Below are 19,896 nucleotides of genomic sequence, written 5' to 3'. Positions count from 1 at the left end.
GTACATATTTGTGTTGCTCTATCACATAAAATCCCAATATAATACATCTAAGTTTGTGGTTATAATGAGAAGAATTTGGAAATATTTAAGGGGTATGAATACTTGCACTGTATTCCTCCATACAGTCTTCTATGCATTTATTAGACTCTGATCAATCCTGTATGCAGTCCACTATATTCTTCTAGAGACTTCTTCTATATTGTTTTAATTATTCCTTTACAGAGTCCTCAATATTCATCCATGAAGTATTGGCATTTTTACATTAGGCCCACTTCTTTCCTGCCTCTGTCTACCTGTCACTTTGTCCCTCTGTAACCCTAGAGAACAACAGTGACCCCAAACGGCTAAAATGTGTATAACATGTAAACACCAGTGCTTTGAGGATAACAGCAAAGCTAATCTTTCTCTCTGAGCTCTGGTGCAACTGTTTGCCACTCCTGACACTATGGCAACCACAATGATGAATCACAGAGTTCAACCAAAGCAACACTATGTTGTAGTTTCCACTCGTAAAGGCATCCTATTGTTACAGAGTTAGTAATCACTGTTCTGTAATCACTCTTCACCACCTGCAACCAGTAAGGAGACATTATGTCTGCCCCGAGAGAATAGTAAGTGTTTGGAAAGGAAGAAATGACTCACACGGGCACAGGAGAGAAAAGACTCTGGAGGGTGATATCATTACTTTTGTTTTGAACTGCTATATTTTTGGGGATTCCTTTATTTACTTCCCTTTTACAAACAAAACTGACTCTACTAGCATGACTTGATGTGTTGTTAGGTAGTTTGTAATAAATAAAATCTATCATGCCTCCTTATCACTTCTTAAATCTTTAATTCCAGGCCTAACCTTAGACCTTAATCAGGATCTTGGTTTATCAGCATTCTCTAAGTGGCTAAACTAATCTAAACTCAATAAAATGGGGACAGACATTCTACAACTGAACATTTCGGATTTGATATGCAGAGCCAGTGAGACCTTCTGCCGACTGCTACAGGTTCTCCTTTTAGAAACAAACAAACACAGCTTCCTGGATCAAGACATTGTAACATCAAACAAGCCATGACCCTGCACTAAGGAGTATCCTAGTCGTTAGGTGGCTCAAGGACAAGCATGAAAAACATGTTTGCTGGCAGTGCTTGTAGAAAAACAATGTTTAATTCATCATTTTGGAAAAAGAGTGGTGCTAGAGACCAACAGCTAACAGCAAATAATCATCCAACAAAACCAGTTTTGCAGCTCGAGCTGTTTTGTCGTAAATAATGGAAACTCTTGGATAGTAAGCATGCTCTATAAGGGCATAGAATGGTATTCTAAACTCAATCTACAGTTCAGCAGTCTAAATCGAAACACTGTCGGCTCCAAGAACGAATACATTCATACACTGCTGTAGTCCGTTTAAACAACGTGACACAATATGCGTTTATAGTATTTGCAGATAATAGATATTCACCCTCAGCTAGAATTATCACACATACTTGACGTTGTCAGGGTACTGGCTGATGGTGAGGGTAAGTGTGTCGAGGGCGTGCTGGTAGTGTTTCTGAGCACTAAGCAGAAGCACCAGCAGATGTAAGGAGTGCAGATCATCGCTACGTAGCTTAAGAGCTAGCTGCAGAGGCTCCATCGCTGCTGACACCTTTTAGGGAGAAAAAAAAGACATTTCAAATGATGGTTCTTTTGCAGTTGAGCAAAGCCACTGCTGCATGTGTATTAAATGTTACTTGATACCACACTGCTATACATATTGGTGTACTGTTGTGGGGAATGGCCCTTGTAACCGTATCATGGCTGGCCACACTGCACCAAAGCGCTGCCACAATAACCAAGATTGCATCATTCTAACTGCGTACCTGTTTGCACCAATGTGAAGTCTAAATGACCTCACTCTGCTACTACACAGTAAAAATACAGCTACTAGATAGGCATAAAGCTGACTAGGAGATAAAATATGAAATATGGCATATACAATTTTTTTACTGTTTTGCAACATCGTCTGACTGCATTGCACAGTGGTTTGTTTTACCGCCGTTTTAAATAATTGAAATGGCATTGAATAGTATTTATAGAAAAAAGTATTCAGACCCTTGATCTTTCCAACTGTTTATGGTTCTTCCCCAAACTGATACCACAAAGATGGAGGCACACAATTGTAAGGAATGTCTTTGGATGAAGTAGAATTAAATTTTCCATACGATTGAACTCAGAAACGCAAAACTGTTCCAGCATACCCCTGCACACAAAGCAAGCCATGAGTGTATATGTATATAGTCCTCTAACTTCAACCCGAATAAACACCTCTGGGATGAATGTCAACCTGACTGCACCTCAGGCCTCCTCACCTCACCTACATCAGTACCTGGGTTTACTAGTGCATTGAAGCTGGATGAGCATAAATCTCCATTAGCACACTGTAAAAAAAATCTACTGGAACCTCGTTTCAGAAGAAAAGAGGTTATTATAACAGCAAATAGGGACTAAATGTGGAATGAGATGTTCAAAAAGCACAAATGAATCACATGGTTAGGTGTCTACAAACTTTTGTCCATAAAGTGTATACTACACTGCAATCCATGAAACGATATGCCATTGTACACTGCCCAAAATGTGAAAAACATCATATTGTGAAAAGCTGTCTGTGGAGAGAATTCCTGCCTCACCTGTCGCACTAAGGCTAACTGAAGAGCGAGGTAGAGGGCAATCTGAGCGTCCTGGGGGTCCAGTGAATGAGCACTGAGAATAAGAGTAAACACACACACACACACACACACACACACACACACACACACACACACAGTATCACATCAATGATGAGTGTAAAGAAATAAGCAAAGAAGTATCACTCTAACTTATTACACCTACGTCTGCAGTGCCTGTAGTGCTCTTCTGTTGAACTTATCTCGTTCACCTTTCAGCATCGCTGCAAAATAAGTGGCAACGTCTCAGACATAACATTATCGTTAAGGAAAATGGGAGCAGACACAGAAGTCGGCACTGAAAAGATGGAAGGAAGTGAAATTTACTGAAGAGAAAAGGCACAGATTTACCATCTGAAGCTTGTAGACTATAACACAGTCCTACGGTCAGGTGTGCTCTGGCAAGAGACTCCTCAGCTCCTTCACCCAACGCAACTACACCTTTTGCAAGAGTCTCGGCTTCATCTAGCTACAAAGCACATAGAGACACATGGCTCTCATTCAGACACTTTAATCTTCAGTGATGTCAACATTGTAAAAAGGAGATGCAGATTTTAGCTACATATCAAAGCAGGCTAACAACTCACACTCAGGATCTAGTCAAAGCACATACAAAGTGCTGGCTTAATCCACTATATTCTATTTGTCCTTGAATGAATGTCTAAAATGTCAGTAGCAGAATTCAAGTTTTTGATCTGAAAGTAGCCTGGCAAGACGCATTAATTCACACACTTTGTTTAAAGTGAAGGTCTACTGCTACTGTTAAGCTTCTTATGTCTTGTTCTCTGCTCTGCACTCTGCTCTGTCTGCAGTTATGAACTAATCTCTTTATTATAAAACGCTCCTTTGTGGTGAGCTTGTGCTGGATACTGTACTAAAACCATTGTAATTGCATAGAACCATTATGTAGAGTTGTTTACATAAAGGGCATTCTGTAGAATGGGGAATTTACACAAGCACTGATTTGTTCTCTCTCTCTCTCTCTCTCTCTCTCTCTCTCGGTATGTGTGTAAGTAGCTTACCCAGTGCAGCTGGTTAATGCACACTTTGGCTGCCAGCAGTGGTGGTATAGGGTCCTGAGGTTTCATCTTGGTGCACTCTTTAAGCACAGACACAGCACCTTCATTCTGTGACATAAAGTAACACACTATCTTATTGATCTGAAAAGAAACCTTCCCATTCATTTATAGGACTGGCCAATATGTTAGCTGAGTGATAAAATCAGGATATTGTAGCTTGGCTGATTTATCAGCGGTGGGGCGGTGGGGGTTGGGGGAATGATATATGGGACCATATGGCTCTAATAAGAAGAAAGTGACTTTTTTTATTAATGAAACAAAATTCATCCGTAGGGTGCAAATGCACTTTCTTTATTGACTGTTGCAGTGCCAGGATTCAAATCTATGATGTCTTCTTAATAAGGAGAAACAGGAATATGATGCTGTTGATCAAGCAGTCTGTTAAATAATAATCAAAAAAGATCTGGGTCTGAATGAGAGAATCAATATTCACTGTTTTCTCTGGAAAAAATGTTTCATATATTTAGGGAGGTTTAAAGACCAAAACCAACAGCTGACAACTTATTGTCATATTAATAGTACTGTAAATGAACAGTACTGGAGGGATGATTTTTCGAAATAACATTGCCTTAGTTGTTGTATCGAAAGTGCTCACATGTAAATCCCTTGGAGTTTTTTAAGGCTGTGGCATAATTTATAGCAGAAACAATCGATGATATAAATGATCATACTCATCAGACTATTTAGCGATCCATTATACACTGTGGATGTGTCGCATTACAAAGTGGTAAAAATCGGTATCATTTTTATATCGACACAAACATAAAATGCATGTATATTGTGAGCTTTTTGTTTAGTCTAAATGATAGTCAAACTTCAGACAGGAAATTACCTGTTTAAAGCGGGATTAAAGGACCCATACTATTGAAAACTAAATATTTCCTTGCTTTACAATAATAATAGTTTGATGTACAGTGTAAACACGACCTACTGTTCCCCTTCAAGTTATGCTTCAAGGACAGAACATTATAAATTGCTTATAAATCACCACCTTGAATAGAATTACATATGCCTGACAAGTTAACCCAGAACAGCTTGGTCCCCAGTGTGTTATTGCAGAACTATAGGCACACAGGATCCGAGGGTAAACGGCTAAACATGATGTGCCGTTCCTGGTGGCTGGGAACCAAATGTATCTTTGCATAACTTTCCAGGCATCAGAAAGGAGTGGCTAAAATTTCAGTTTTTCCGACATCTATCAGGCTTAAGCCATTTCAAGAGTCTCGTTAAAGCTATAGGAAATCTAATTTAATTTAGCAAATCATCTACTTATAATAAGTATAATATAATTTACATCAATTCAAATTCAAATTTAATTTTAATTTAATTCTTTCAGAGTTTTGAGAAATCTCCAGCATGCAGAATATTGTTTGTTGGATCGGACAACAGATCTTACCTTTCCACAAGCCATGAGAGACAAACCCAGCTGGTACCAGAGATGATACTCATTAAAGGAAAACTTCATAGCCCGCTCCAAACACTGATACAGACACAGACATACATGTGTACAATTATGCATATACATTATGATGTCTGTATATGCATATTAAGACTATTATGCATATACATTATGTTGATAATTAACATAGTACCCTTAATTACAGGGTTCCTTACTGATAAAAAAAAGGAAGAAAGAAATACAAACATTACAGTACAATATATTTGAACAATTCTAGAAATTCAGTCAAATTACTTGATTCTTTGTTTTTTTGTTTCGTATCATTTTGGCCAAAGGTTTTATCTGAAATTCCCACATTCCAATTTAAACTTCCTTATTTGGATCTTTAGCCAAACAATTATGCAATAAAAAAAACACATTAATGATATGAGTGGACGAAGGTGTGACAATGCTAATGATAAAATGCTTTGTTTAATATGGTACACAAAATAATTTATGGTATTTTTAATAACTTAGGGGTTCCACAGGGCTGCATGTGAAGCGATATACAGTAAGCAGTGAACAAACAGTAAGTTAGTAAACAAACACTGCATGACGGGATGATTAGAAATGCCTAGACAATTTGTGTTAGGATAAGATTCTTTATCTGTATTCCTGAATTCACCTGTGAGGGCTGGAATGCACCTGGTCTACAACGAACACAGCCTGAGGAAAAGGGCGGAAAGATTAAGAGTAGAGAGAATAGGAAGAGCACAATCTGGCACACAAGAAAAGCAAATAAAGGAAGTCACACTAGCATTAAAATTAACCCTGAAAATCAAGACTCTAGCACACTTCTTGTGTCCATAGGTATCTACTAAACGGTCATCCCTGAGCTGTGAGATTGTTTATTGTACCTCAGAAAGCATGGCATATTGCCCCCTTCTGGCCATGCCGATGCTAAGCAGGTCATACACAGTGGAGGCATCCTGGATGCTTGCCTCACGTGCCTCCTTGTGCTCTGGGGTGCGGCTGATCACTGCCTCACCGCTGGCCTACATAAGTAGGACAGACAGCACATTTAGTCCAACAGTAACTAGTAAAGATGTATGTTAATATATTTTATAAAATAATATCTCGAGATAAGCAAAGGAAGCACAGGCTCTGGGCTGGCCAGATGTGTTTGCAAACTTTGTAGGCTTTAATATTTAAGTACAGAAATATGATCCAAGATAAATAAACTTTTTCTTAAGATGACAATTATAACAGTTAAGTTAAGGTGAGTAGGCGAATGTTATCGTTGTGCTGTCACATGGTCCTTCTATCCTACATCATAAATGTTGACAAGCACACAAGTTTTTTTATTTGATATCAGATACTGTTCTTTACTACTGATCAGGGATTTTTATCCGTCTCTTGCAAATGAAATAAACATAAAAATGAAGGAGTTGGATAAGTAATAGAGTGCAACACAAAGGAGTGGGACAGAGAGAAGAGTGTGAAAATGTCCCTCACCATTGACTCTGTGATGAGCAGCAGGAGCACAGCCTCCTCCACCACGTCCTGTGGACAGAACGCTCTGCAGGCCGGAAACAGGAAGAAGACGTCATGCAATTGTGTGTGTGTGTGTGTGTGTGTGTGTGTGTGTGTGTGTGTGTGTGGTTGCATGTTTCAGTCTGTAATAGAGAAGTGCTCCGTTGGTCATGGAAAACTCTCAGGTGTCTTTCACACAGTGCCTATTGTTTCTCAGACTGCCTCTATGCCATTCTGGAGGCTTTAAAGTTTTTTTTCCTTTTAGCATCCTTTCTGCATGCTTTGTCTATAAGCATCTACATTCTGTCTAAAAATATCTTACCTGTTCCCACCAATGTCCTGTTTAGCTACAGATCAGCAGCTAAAATATTGTAAATTAGAATCAAAGAACCTCCTCAACAAGGAGAATTCTATTCCTGTATTTACTATTCTATATATATTTTTCAGGTTCTCTCACCTTGAATTTTCTGCTCACAAAAAAATGGTTACAGTACCACATGTCTCCAAACAGTATGTCTGACTTATTCGCATATTCAAAACAGCTGGTTAGAGGTCAAAAAATATTTGGTTTGTATTCAAATGTCCATTTTGTAGGCAATACTTTCTATACAATCAGTTCCCTTCCACAAGTATTAGAACAGCAAGGTCACTTCTTTTGTTTTTGCTATACGCTAAACACGTCAAAAGATTAAGTATGAGACAGAATATGAATATGAGACAATAGACCATAATATCCTTTTATATATTCATCTAGAAGTGTTAAACAACTTACAACATGCCAGCTATAATGGCAGGCCAGAACTGTAAATGAGCAAAGGTATTGGAGCAAAAAAATTAAGTAAATTAAATTACACAAAATATAAATATAAATAACTCACTTAAAATTACTCCTTCTTTTCTGATGTTTTTCAGAATTCAGAATTCACCCAACATAATTCAGTTATGTTGGGTGAAGATTTTGTCCATAAAGTTGATGTGTTAGAAGCAGGAAAAATGGGCAAGCGTAAGGATTTGAAGGAGTTTGACAAGGGCCAGATTATGATGTCTAGACCAGCGGTCCCCAACCTTTTTTGCACCACAGACTGGTTTAATGTCAGACAATATTTTCACTGACCGACCTTTAAGGTGTGGCGTAAAAATGCAAAAATATAAAATGATACGACCGGTATAAAAACTGGTATTTTCTAAATATAATGATAAACGTGAATCCATTGTGTTGTTTTTTGTTCATTTTGCTAGCTTGGGGGTTTGAATTTAGCGGTAATGTATTATGTGTTAGTGGCCGGAGCCCCTTTAAGAAGGTAGTGGATGGAGGTAAGACATGTGACCGAGGCCAAGCATCTTCACATTTTCCAAAATAAAACATAGTTCAGAATCACTAATAAATCAAACGGAAATAATGTAAGTAATGTATTCTTTCTCTGCGGACCGGTATCAGTTGGGGACCACTGGTCTAGACGACTGGGTCAGAGCATCTCCAAAACTGCAGCTGTTGTGGGGTGTTTCCCAGTGTGCAGTGGTCAGTATATATCAAAAGTGGTTCAAGGAAGGAGCAGTGGTAAACTGGTGACAGGGTGATGGCCGGCCAAGACTCACTGATGCACGTTGGGAGTGAAGGCTGGTCCGTGTTGTCCGATCCAACAAACAAGCTCCTGTAGCTCAAATTGCTGAAGTTAATGCTGTTGATGCTCAATGGGTCAAAACTGTTTTGGCAGCAAAAGGGGACCAACACAATACTAGGCATGTGGTCATAATGTTATTCCCAATCAGTGTATATGTAAGAAAGTGTGTAAGAGTCTTACCCCTCTGTGTTGTAGTACTGTGGTGGTCTGGAGGAAGGATAGATGGCATCTTTTGGGTGTGTGGCTCCTTCCTTGTGCAGCCATGTAGGGGGTGGAGGTGACAACGGCCCCCAGTAGCTTTCTCACTGACTGAACTCAACAACACTTCAGCGAGCTTCCTTGCTACTGTCTGCACAATAACAACAGTGTTGTGTGAGAAACGGAAAATAGCCCAAGTAAAAATAACATGTTTTGTGGGAAAATGTTTAGTGTTTTCTATTGTTGAGCATGCTGCCTGATCAACTACATCTCACCTTACGAAAATTCTGAGACCCGTGGCTGTCCACCACCCTCAAGACCTGACGCAATTGGTTAGTCCCCTGAACCAAATGACTAACGGACAAACACACACACACAAAATGACAGAAGGGGGGATTTATAGTAGGCTAAATGGAACACTTCTCTTGTGAGTCAAGACGGGAAGACAAGAATAGCAATGATGACGATGAAAGCAATAAATGAATCACATTCAAGGTACTGATAAGCAGATGAATGCAGAACAGGCTAAACTCCCCCTGGTGTCTAACTGAAGTATGGACAGCATGTTCAACTGACCCTACACTATCAATAGGGAGCCACTGACCTCTAGTGGACATTAAGTAAAATATCTTATCTAGCTCCAACTTAAACGTATGACTCATTCGCACATTAAAAGCACATTTTACTATAATTTATATATACATATTTATTGCATTTAGCACATTTTCATGATTAAGAACTGCTTTTAATTTTTTTATTTTAGTAATAAAGTTCTTACGTTGTTACGTTTGCTTGTTTTTTATATACAGTATCCATTTTTTTTAAACTATCGGTTAATTAATCGGTTATCTGCAAGTACCATCCAACCTAGCTATCAGTAAAATCCTCTATCGGTGCTCAACATAGGATGAGAACTCGAACACAGACAGTGCTGCAATATGTAATTATGTCTAACTTACCATAAGTCCAAGTTTCCATGATTTATTATTTTATTTTATTGAAAACTGCAACTTAGATTTGACATTATAAAAAGTCTGAATTGAAACTTTTGACTTAAGTTTGCATGTCTCACTCATACTGTTACATGCCGAATGGGGTTTTATTGACATTCCATGTATACATGTGTATTCTCCCGGGTCACATGACAGTATGCAGAATAGTCATTAAGACTGCATAAAGTTCAAAAGTCATAACAGAGCAAAACAATAAATACACAGAACATTGGCTGTAAACTATTTTATAGTATAGCAGCAATAAAAAAAATAGGTATTATGAACTTTAGATTTGAGATTAACACAAACAAAATGATGAGTACAGAACATACAATTGCACATACACACACACACAAACACACTCTCACCCTTTCTGTAGCAAGCAAAGATATGCGCTCTGAAGGGCAGCCTGCAGGAAGTAACCTGGGTCCACCTCTGCTAGACAAGCTGATCCACCGCTTTTGGCTGCCTTGTTAGTCGCTGAGCAAACAGCCTGTTTAAGCAGCAAAATGCTTGAAGAGTTAAACAACAGGAGCATTCTATTGCACAACTGTTATAACTGTTATCTTCTCTAAAGGAAGTCTAAACGAATTAAAACCTAACTGTTCGGGCACCAGAGAGCTAATATAATAGACTTTATTCAACTTAAGCTATTTTTAAAAAACAAACAGACCTTGTCTAACTTTTGCAGGTAGAGCAGAGCAGTATCACAAGCCCGGAGATAACAAGACAGACATTCTTCCTCTCGCTCAGAGAGACGAACACGCGAAGCAGCAGACACCGTTTGATGGTCCAGAGACAGGCCTGCAAACACAGATGCAGGATTTGGAATCTCATCTGCCATTGATAACATATTTAGCAGCGAAGAAAGTATGGGGAGAATAAACAAGAGAGAACTGTTGGGCATTTGGATGAAAGATTAGGATAGGAAACGACCCCCTCCTCCACAAACACACAAAACATTTAAGCTCCGGTGTCCTGGAAACATGTAAATAATAATTGCTAGTGCTGAGAAAGAGAGAGAGTGAGAGAGAGAGAGAGAGAGAGAGAGAGAGAGAGAGAGAGGGTCAGGCCATCACAAAAGGACGTTGCAAAGGTCAATAATATACAAATGTATCCGTCTACAACTTCCAGGCAGCAGGAAGGGAGGAGGTGAGCAGATATGAGGCTTAATCAAATGAGGAACAACCGCCAACACAAATGCAGCAAGACACAGCCAGAAAACTCATCTTGCGGATTTGCTCATCCACCCCCCCTTCATAAAATATGTCATGAAGCATGCTTATAGGCATATTTTAGGGGGCAAAAGGTTAAAAACCATATAAATAAATTTCTGAATTTACTGTCAATTAGTGAAATTTGTTCTGATTTATACTCTGCTACAGTCAGGGCACAACTGATAATTCTGATAATCCATCATGCTTAACACAATGACTCATGATCAGCGTTCCATCAAATCTGTTTTCAGCAGAAGTTTCTGGGACAACTATATATAGCCCCTTTCTTTCAGACAGTGACGCAGATTTCTACGCATTTCTTCCTGTGTTCAGAGTTATACGTTTTTATTTCGGAGGGACTGGCAACCAGCAGCGTACACAGAATTGGACGTGAATAACCACAGGATATTTTCATCTCAAATGTCCTGGCTCCCATCCGCCAGCTGTGAGCATACCTGAACCAGTTGGTAATTTGTCGACTCAGAGCCTCATGAGAGGACCACTTCCCCGCCTCATTCAAACAGCCAAGAAGATTTCAGGTTCATATATGGACATAAATGTCCTTCCCCCAAGACCCCCCAAAACTTAAAAACCTGACTGTGTTTGGAAAAATATTTTCGATGTATGCCATTACTCATAACTAATTAGCACAACAGATGTGCTGCCAAGTGACACCCTATGCAAATTATTTTCTTTGATGATAAATAGGGTGGATATTAAAAAAAACACAAAAATGTCAGGTTTTTGTGGTGGAGTAAAAAAATGAAGGAACCATGTTTTAAATAATAATAGTTTAAACAATTAAACCATTAAACCAAACTGTTTTCACCTTTACTGTAAAAATCAACGTATATATAAAAATGCATGGACAAAATACCAGTATTATTATAAGGATGAAATACAAAGAAAAGTGTGCGAACTATTTTATAATTAGAACGTATCAGCGTTTAGAATCAACCAATCAGATTCAGTCTCTTCTAATTTATGTACATCTGCCATCAATTACAGTGATTGATTTACCAACAAATAAAGTATAGCTTTTAATCTATAGGATATTCCTGACATCTCTTTGGAACCTTTGGAAACTGGAAACTGGAAAGGCCATTGGGCTCAAAGAGCTTACAAGGCAGAAATAGGATATTGGATACCAGTTTCAGATTTCAGTGGATATACCATGGAACACTAAAAAGACAATAATCAACAAGTAAACAAAGTATGACACTGTGACACTACAAAGAACAGAGTGTCAATCTAAAATTATGGAAAACCATTCAGGGAAGCTGTCAAGAAGGATAAATCAACATTACAACAACTGATAGCAAGAACTGGTTGCTCCCTACATTTGTCAACAATCTCCCACATTTTTCATATGTCTGGGTGGCAAGATGGAGACCTGTTTTAAACTAAAAATAACATCCGAGACAAGATAAAGTTTGCAAAGAAAAACATCCAGCTTTATGGATGACCAGCTTGTATTATGACCAGCTTTGGTCATAATGAGTGCTGGATGAGTTCTGTAGCTGGATGCAGCGAAATAAGGCAAAACATTGCATTTAAACGGAGTGTATGTTCACAAGGTTGCAATGAACAGAATGAGCAAAATACAGCCTTCTACACAAAACCAAGCCACATTACTACAGTTAGTACCTTTGATGACAAACGCCTCAGCCAGCAGGCGCAGATGGTAAAGGGGCTGCTCATCCTGGGTGAATTCCTCAATGCCAGCACGAGCAACCATTCCCTGGGAATCTCGATAGTGACCCTGTGCATAGTGCACCTTAGCCTGTAGGAGTAATGCTTCATTTAGGTAGCGTGGCTAGGGAGAAACAAACCAAAAATACATACACGTTAACAAAAGCTTTAGAGACCACTTTCTAAAATCCGTTTTTTCTCATTTATGCTATATGCCAAAGAATTGTGTCAGCAGGTAAAAATGGACAAATTGAGTAAAAGCCTGTCCACTACTATCAGTAATATAATTATTAAAAAGCTATAGATAAGACATTTTTACTACATTTTATAAATACTGCTTCACACAAATAACCTGTATGTAGAAGTGATTAGATGATGTAACACACCTCCAGGCGTCCTCTGCTCAGTAGGTTGTTCAAATGGCTTTTGGCTTGAGCTAGTTTGGGTTGAGTTTGTTCGGACAGACAGGTAGAGCTCCGAAGTAGAGCAACGTTCTCTAGCAGGCATTCCTCCAACAGAGCTTCAGCCTGGAGCAGCAGCCCGTAGTCATCTTCACACCCCATTGAGAGTGAGCAATTGCCAGGGGCGATGTAAGGAAGAGAGAGAGAGAGAGAGAGAGAGAGAGAGAGAGAGAGAGAGAGAGAGAGAGAGAAAGAGAGAAAAATCCTAATTTGAACATGTTCTTATTGTAGTTGTAAAGAACGTTTGAATTTTATTTACAAACAGTAACCATTTCCATTAAAAGACAAAATCATACACTGAATTGAGTCTTGTGAAAATGTAAAAGGTTAAAAAAAATTGGCAGGCTATACAATCTATCAATTATTTTGCGTACTGATATTTATTGCAAAACAAGATTGCAATTATTAAATCAATGGGTAAAAATGGGTTCAAAATTAATGAACCAGTACAGAGCACATACATCGCATACTACATATGTATAATACATAAACATTTTCACAAATTTTTGGATTACAAATGCAATATTTATTATTAGGTAATTTAAGTTTAAACGTAAGAAGAATGCATTTACTTTTAATGCACACTTTTTGAAACACGCTTAAATATATGTTATAGAATTATTTTCAATCATAAAAACATTTCTAATATATTATATAAACAAATTCAATATAATTTTCTAAGAAACATTTTTTTTTGACTTTGCATTCTGACAGTGAGTAGCAGAAATGCTATAGGTTTTTGTCACCATACAGCTAGTTATATATATCAGTCTAACATCAGAATATATATATAAATATATATTAGAGCTGTCAAAATTAACACGTTAATAACACGTTAACGCAAATTAATTTTACAGCGCGCATTTCTGTTCCAGAATTTCAGGCATTTCAGACCATTATGATTACAAATATGAATAAATAAATCTAAAAAATTAAAACCATCAATGCAACACCTATTTATTCACGACATCCTTTCTTTACCCTATATATATATATATATATATATATATATATATATATATATATATATATATATATATATATATATATATACACAGTACATTTATACATTTAAAATCAACTTCACAGATATTTTTTTTAATCACTAAACATTTGTTTTACTGATGCTGGTTTTACACACACACACACACACACGCACGCACGCACGCACGCACGCACGCACGCACACACACACACACACACATATATATATATACATACACATACAGTATATATTGGTGTAATTAACCTCAGAATATATCCGACTTAAAATATTGAATCTAAATCATCAACCTACAAAAAACACATTGGTCGTTAAGCTGCTTTAATTTCTTTCATGATATCTCGAAGCTGAGAATGTCTGCTAACGTTCTAATGACCTTTAATGACTTTGGTTGTGTTTGTTTTGGCACAAATACAAAGTTAAACCCGAAGAAACTTTGAAATGTTCTTTTTCCTTTTGTAGAGATCTTGTATACATATTGGGTTTCCTGTTTGTGTCTGACTTCTTACACCTCTTCACTGAAGTCTGATATGTCGGGCAATTCAGACAGGGCAGAATGTTATAAATCAAGTTAATATCACCTCAAACATTCTCCAATAGTTTTCCTAAACATTTACAGAACAAAAATGTTGCACCAAATTAAAAAATCAGATATTAAAACGTCTAGGCATCTTGTAGTATTTGAAGTTGGGTGGTGAATGATCAAGATTAAATAATGTTTATTTTAGATTTCAGTTTAAAAGCATAAACCACTTATCTAGAGCCACCAACCCGAATATCACCTAACTGCATATAGTAAATTTACAAGTGAATGAAGTGAAGCAGAACAGAATCCTTTAATCACTTCAAAAACCATCAGCTTAGTCAAACTCTTAGTGTGTCTGTAAATACTCCTGACGATTTCATGGCCTGGAAATGTTATCAACGTATATAACTGCCTAGAATTACTACTAATTGACCTGCTGACATTTAATCAGGTTTCGAGATTATGCATCAGAACTCTGGTCACCCAGCCACCTCATACACATACAGAGTACAGTGTATATATTTTAGGCAGGTGTGAAAAAATGCTGTAAATTGAGAATGCTTTAAAAAAAATAGAAGTGTTAATAGATTACTTTTAACAATTGACAAAATGGAGAGTAAATGAGCAAAAAAGAAATCCAAATCAAATTTGGTGTGACCACCCTTTTTCCTACAAAACAGATACAGTAGGTTGTTCTTAATGACATTGGCTGTATGATTGGGTTCATTGTCCTGCTGCAGAAGAAATCTGGGAATATTTAGAAGCCTCCCTAATAGTATTGCATGATGTATAAGCATCTGGCTGTATTTCTCAGCAAAATTAATTCTGACCAAATTTTCAACTCCATTTGCAGAAATGCAGCTCCAAAATTGCAAAAAACCTCCAGCATGCTTCCCTGTTGCCTGTAGACACTCGTTATTGTACTTGTTCCTTGGCAAACAAACTGCCACCTTATCCAGATAAATATTTAAAAATTTGACTCATCAATCCAGAGCACCGGCTGCCATTTTTCTGCACCTTAGTTCCTATGTTTTCATAAATAATTGAGTCACTTGGCCTTGTTTCCATGTAAGACATTTGGCTTTTTGGCTGCAATTTTTCCATGTCTGGCCAGACTTCTCTCTGCAGTAAATTGGTGTATCTGTGTCCCACTGGTTTCTGCCAGTTCTTTCAGTACCTGGTGTCTTGTTGTTGTGCTCAGGCTTGCCATGGTGTATGACCTGTAACATGTGACTGTCTTCCACAACTTCACCTTAGTAGCAGAGTTTGGCTGTTCCTCACCCTGTTTTAAGCTCCTACACAGCTGTTTCAGTTTCAGTTAATGACTGTTTCAACCTACATATAAAATTAATGATAATTTTTGTGTTTCGATATTTGGCATTGTATTGATTTCTCTAGTCTCTCCATTTAAAGCTTTTGTGTACATAAAAAAAAAAAAGAAAGGCTTGTCAGAGTACACTGACGTTGCAATTCTCTTGTCAGCAAAGGCTCTAAAAATTACATACTGCACCTTTAACAGCAAATTAAACTAAATAAAGCATTATGGTAAAGCCCGCGAACAGTTTGCTGGAGACAACCTGTTCAAAAGCATGAATTACTGGAACCATGTCCTGATGAGACTTGGTTAAACTTGTTTGGCTCAGATGGTGTCCAGCATGTATGGTGACACCCTGGTGAAGAGTACCAAGAAATATATATATAAATATGTGTGTGTATGTTTTATACAACGCAGGAAAAAGCAGTGTGTGTGTGAGTGTGTGTGTGTGTGTGTGTGTGTGTGTGTGTGTGTGTGTGTGTGTGTACTTTGTGGGTTTTGCTCTACATCTCATTGTTTGAAATAATAACACTGCTGAGCCTAATCATATTAGAGTTGTTTACTTTAGCAAGGTGAATTGAATGGTCATGCCCATGAATGTGTGTTGTGCATACATATTCAGCACTTTGTCCGACAGTATATCCCTACAGCAAGGATTATATGACAGAGTTGCCTTTGTGTTGACATTTACTTGGTATAATGTTGAAGAAATAGATTTTTAACAAAAAGGAAATGCAAAGAAATGGAGAACGGGAGTAGTACAAGCAGGATACTTAATGCAAATACCCCACCAAAATAGTCAAAAAAGTATGACGTGTCCCCAAAAGGATACAACCAGATAACAATTTTCCCATGAAGAAATGCAGCTCTGTAAGACTTTCCATAATGACGAACTTGTAACTAGTAATCTGAGCATACGTGTGTTATCAGTCACATCATGCACCATGAACGTAGCGAAAAACAGCAACTGACTGCTTCTTCGAGAAGTAAACAATTTATTAAGCAGAACAAGACGATGGAAAAGAGGTGGCAGAATTCAACCCTGTGCTATGTGTGCATTCTTGGATTTCTAAACGACTGCCGAAGAGGAGAAGAGCAAATTAAAAAAAAAATTGGGAAAAGACTCTATGTTGGACGACTGCCTTGTAAAGTAATTTGAAAAAGTCATGTTCATATATTCGGATTACGCTTTTGCAAAGGCATTATGTACTTTTTGACCTGGTGTTCTGTGCTAAATATTTGTTATAAAACTTAACACATCCGGAATGTGCCGTTGACTCCTCCAGTCCTCCCATAGCATCACTGAAGTGGATGCAGCTTGATAAGCTCCAGATCTATGGCCGCATTCAAAATTACTGTGTTGAATCAAGTCGAGCATTTGCAACACCGTTGCATCAATATGTCCTGACACCATTTCCTTTCCTTTTAAGTCCAGTTGCTGGACCTGTCCACCTTTCTCTCTGTTTTCATGCTTTACAAATGATGGCGTGATGTAGATCATTATAATGGTTATAAGTATGGCTTTGGTACAGTGATATGCATGTGTGCATCATATCAGACTGAGAAATTTCATTGAAAGTGTCACCTAATAGTTCGTTCAATGTTTAAAGAGACAACATTCAGCTTCAAAAGTATTTATGCATCAACTTTAACTCGCCCTTGCGTCACAGGGGACCGGAAAACTGTAACAACTGCGCCTAGCAGGAGTTTCCCAACAATACAGTACAAAGTTCACACGGAAGAATGTAAAAGAAAAACACAGCACACACACACAGAGCACTGTGCCACCCATGACATCTTCATCTTTCTGTCCATCACTTACCGTCCTCGTGAAAGCGAGCAGCTGCGAGTTGCTCCACCAGAGCCGGGATCCTGTCCCACTGGCACTCGGCTCTGCAGCGCTCGATCTCGGCTTCCAGGCGGTACAGAGACAGCGAGAGGCGCGCAGACATGCCGCCGAGCTCCCGCGGTCCCTCCGACACCCGCGGACTGACTGCACACTGGCGCACGGGCAGAGCGACGTGAGCACTGAGCATGCGCACTGCAACAGCTTAACGCTACTCTGGGGTCATAAACTATTGCAGTCCTACAGCAGTTATTTAACTTTTTATTAAATAACTCTCCTGTTCATTCACACAGACCAGGAATGGCCAACTTTTATAGCATTATTTTTTCCCTCATACCAGGGGGCCGGATTATTAACCCAGACTAACACATTTTACATAATCTCTCAATTTACTGTTTATAGAGGGAACTCAGTGTGATTCCTGCAATGAGTTTGATAATTATAAAACCTGTGCAAGTTATGCTCATTGAAATGGAAATTGAACATTTGGATTAGTAGCCAAGAGAAAATTCTCATAACAACTTCAACTCTTTTGGGAAGGCTTTCCACAAGGCTTAGGAGTGTGTTCATGGAATTTTGACCATTCTTTTAGAAGCGCATTTGTGAGGTCAGACAGTGATGTTGGACGAGAAGGCCTGGATCGCAGTCTCTGCTCTAATTCATCCCAAAGCTGTTCTATCGGGTCAGGACTTTGTGCAAGCCCGTCAAGTTCTTCCCCACCAAACTCACTCATCCATGTCTTTATGGACCTTGATTTGTGCACTGGTGCGCAGTTGGAACAGGACCGAGCCGTCCCCAAACAGTTCCCACAAAGTTGGAATCATAAAAATTGTCTAAAATGTCTTGGTATGCTGAAACATTAAGAGTTCCTTTCACTGGGACTAAGGGGCCAAGCCCAACTCCTGAAAATCAACCCCACATCATAATCCCCCTCCACCAAACTTTACACTTTTCACAGTGCAGTCGAAACAGTTCTCCTGGAAACTGCCAAACCCAGACTCGTCCATCAGACTGTCAGACAGTGAAGCGTGATTCGTCACTCCAGAGAACACGTCTTCACTGCTCTAGAGTCCAGTGAAGGCGAGCGTTACAACACTGCATCCGATGCTTTGCATTGCGCTTGGTGATATGAGGCTTGGATACAGCTGCTCGACCATGGAAACCCATGAAGCTCTCTATAGACTGTTCTTGAGCTAATCTGAAGTTTGGAGGTCTGTAGCTCCTGACTCTGTAGAAAGTTGGTGACCTCTGTGCACTATGAGCATCTGCTGACCCGCCCTGTGATTTTATGTGATCTAACACTTCGTGGCTGAGTTTCTGTTGCTGTTGTTCCCAATCGTCTCCACTTTGTTATAATACCATTAACAGTTGACTGTGGAATATTTAGTAGTGAGGAAATTTCATGACTGGACTTATTGCAAGATTGAGCTCCTGAGAGCAACCCGTTCTTTCATAAATGTTTGTAGAAGTGATCTGCATGCCCACATGCTTGATTTTATACACTAACATGGAAGTGATTAAAACACCTAAATTCAATGATTTGTATGGGTAAGTAAATACTTTTGGCAATTTAGTGTACTGTATGTTTTAATTGACCAACAGAAACTAGCGCCCTCTACTGGTTGGAGAATTTAAAAAAATTAATTTTTCAGACTGACATGGTCCTGCGGGCCGTTTTTAAAGATATTGTGGGCCTCCAGTTTCCCATCCCTGATACAGAAAAAATCTACTGCACATTATATATCACCGTTACACTGTAGCATGCTGTCAAACTTTTCACTGTCTCATGATTTGCATGTGATGCATTATTTATACTGGATTAAATGTCATACCACAAAAAAGAATGAAGCCTCAAGCACATGCTTTTTGTTCATTACATCTTCATTTCTTATTTCATTACGAATTTTGAGAAAGTGCCCATCACACTGATTTTTCAGTACAAAAGAACATAAAGGGAGGGTCACAAAAAAAGGGAGGGTCACAAAAAAAGGGAGGGGGGGCGGGTGGTACAAGGTCACTACAACTACTAGACATGTTGGTGTACTAGACATCTACTGATTTACATTTGAAATTGTAAGCAAATAAGGCAGTATTTAAAGAACCAGCCCTGCTGAAATAGCAATAGATGGTTTCCAATACAAGCCAGCAAACCATATAAACCAACATGAAATGGTTTCCAGTATGAAGTGGGTTTGTGCACATCATTAAATCATTATCACCAAACCAATAAAACCATTAAAGTAATGGAATCTGGATATTTACTGGTGTCAGAATGGTTCCTAGTGGTGGTCAGTAGATACCAGCCTGTGATCTACAAGTTGCCAAAGGTATTTTATT

General features: G+C 38.5%; 1 protein-coding gene across 1 annotated transcript in view; it reads right to left on the bottom strand.

The window, feature by feature from the left end:
- ttc7a (tetratricopeptide repeat domain 7A) overlaps nt 1-17,870 on the bottom strand; it is a 31,082-nt gene extending 13,212 nt beyond the window's left edge. Inside the window, 16 exon segments of the mRNA XM_046872435.1 lie at nt 1,480-1,640; nt 2,662-2,734; nt 2,864-2,921; nt 3,049-3,166; nt 3,720-3,824; nt 5,173-5,256; nt 6,072-6,209; nt 6,670-6,733; nt 8,490-8,610; nt 8,613-8,658; nt 8,783-8,861; nt 9,868-9,992; nt 10,173-10,303; nt 12,364-12,532; nt 12,795-12,958; nt 17,536-17,870. Of these exon segments, the coding sequence (XP_046728391.1) occupies nt 1,480-1,640; nt 2,662-2,734; nt 2,864-2,921; nt 3,049-3,166; nt 3,720-3,824; nt 5,173-5,256; nt 6,072-6,209; nt 6,670-6,733; nt 8,490-8,610; nt 8,613-8,658; nt 8,783-8,861; nt 9,868-9,992; nt 10,173-10,303; nt 12,364-12,532; nt 12,795-12,958; nt 17,536-17,749 (1,850 nt within the window). The 5' untranslated portion in view covers nt 17,750-17,870.
- Nucleotides 17,871-19,896: the final 2,026 nt, after the last annotated feature.

This window comes from Silurus meridionalis, chromosome 2 (assembly GCF_014805685.1).
Source record: "Silurus meridionalis isolate SWU-2019-XX chromosome 2, ASM1480568v1, whole genome shotgun sequence".
Lineage (NCBI taxonomy): Eukaryota > Metazoa > Chordata > Actinopteri > Siluriformes > Siluridae > Silurus > Silurus meridionalis.
The sequence above is the reverse complement of the archived record's forward strand: the minus strand, read 5'-3'. Positions and strand labels throughout refer to the sequence as shown.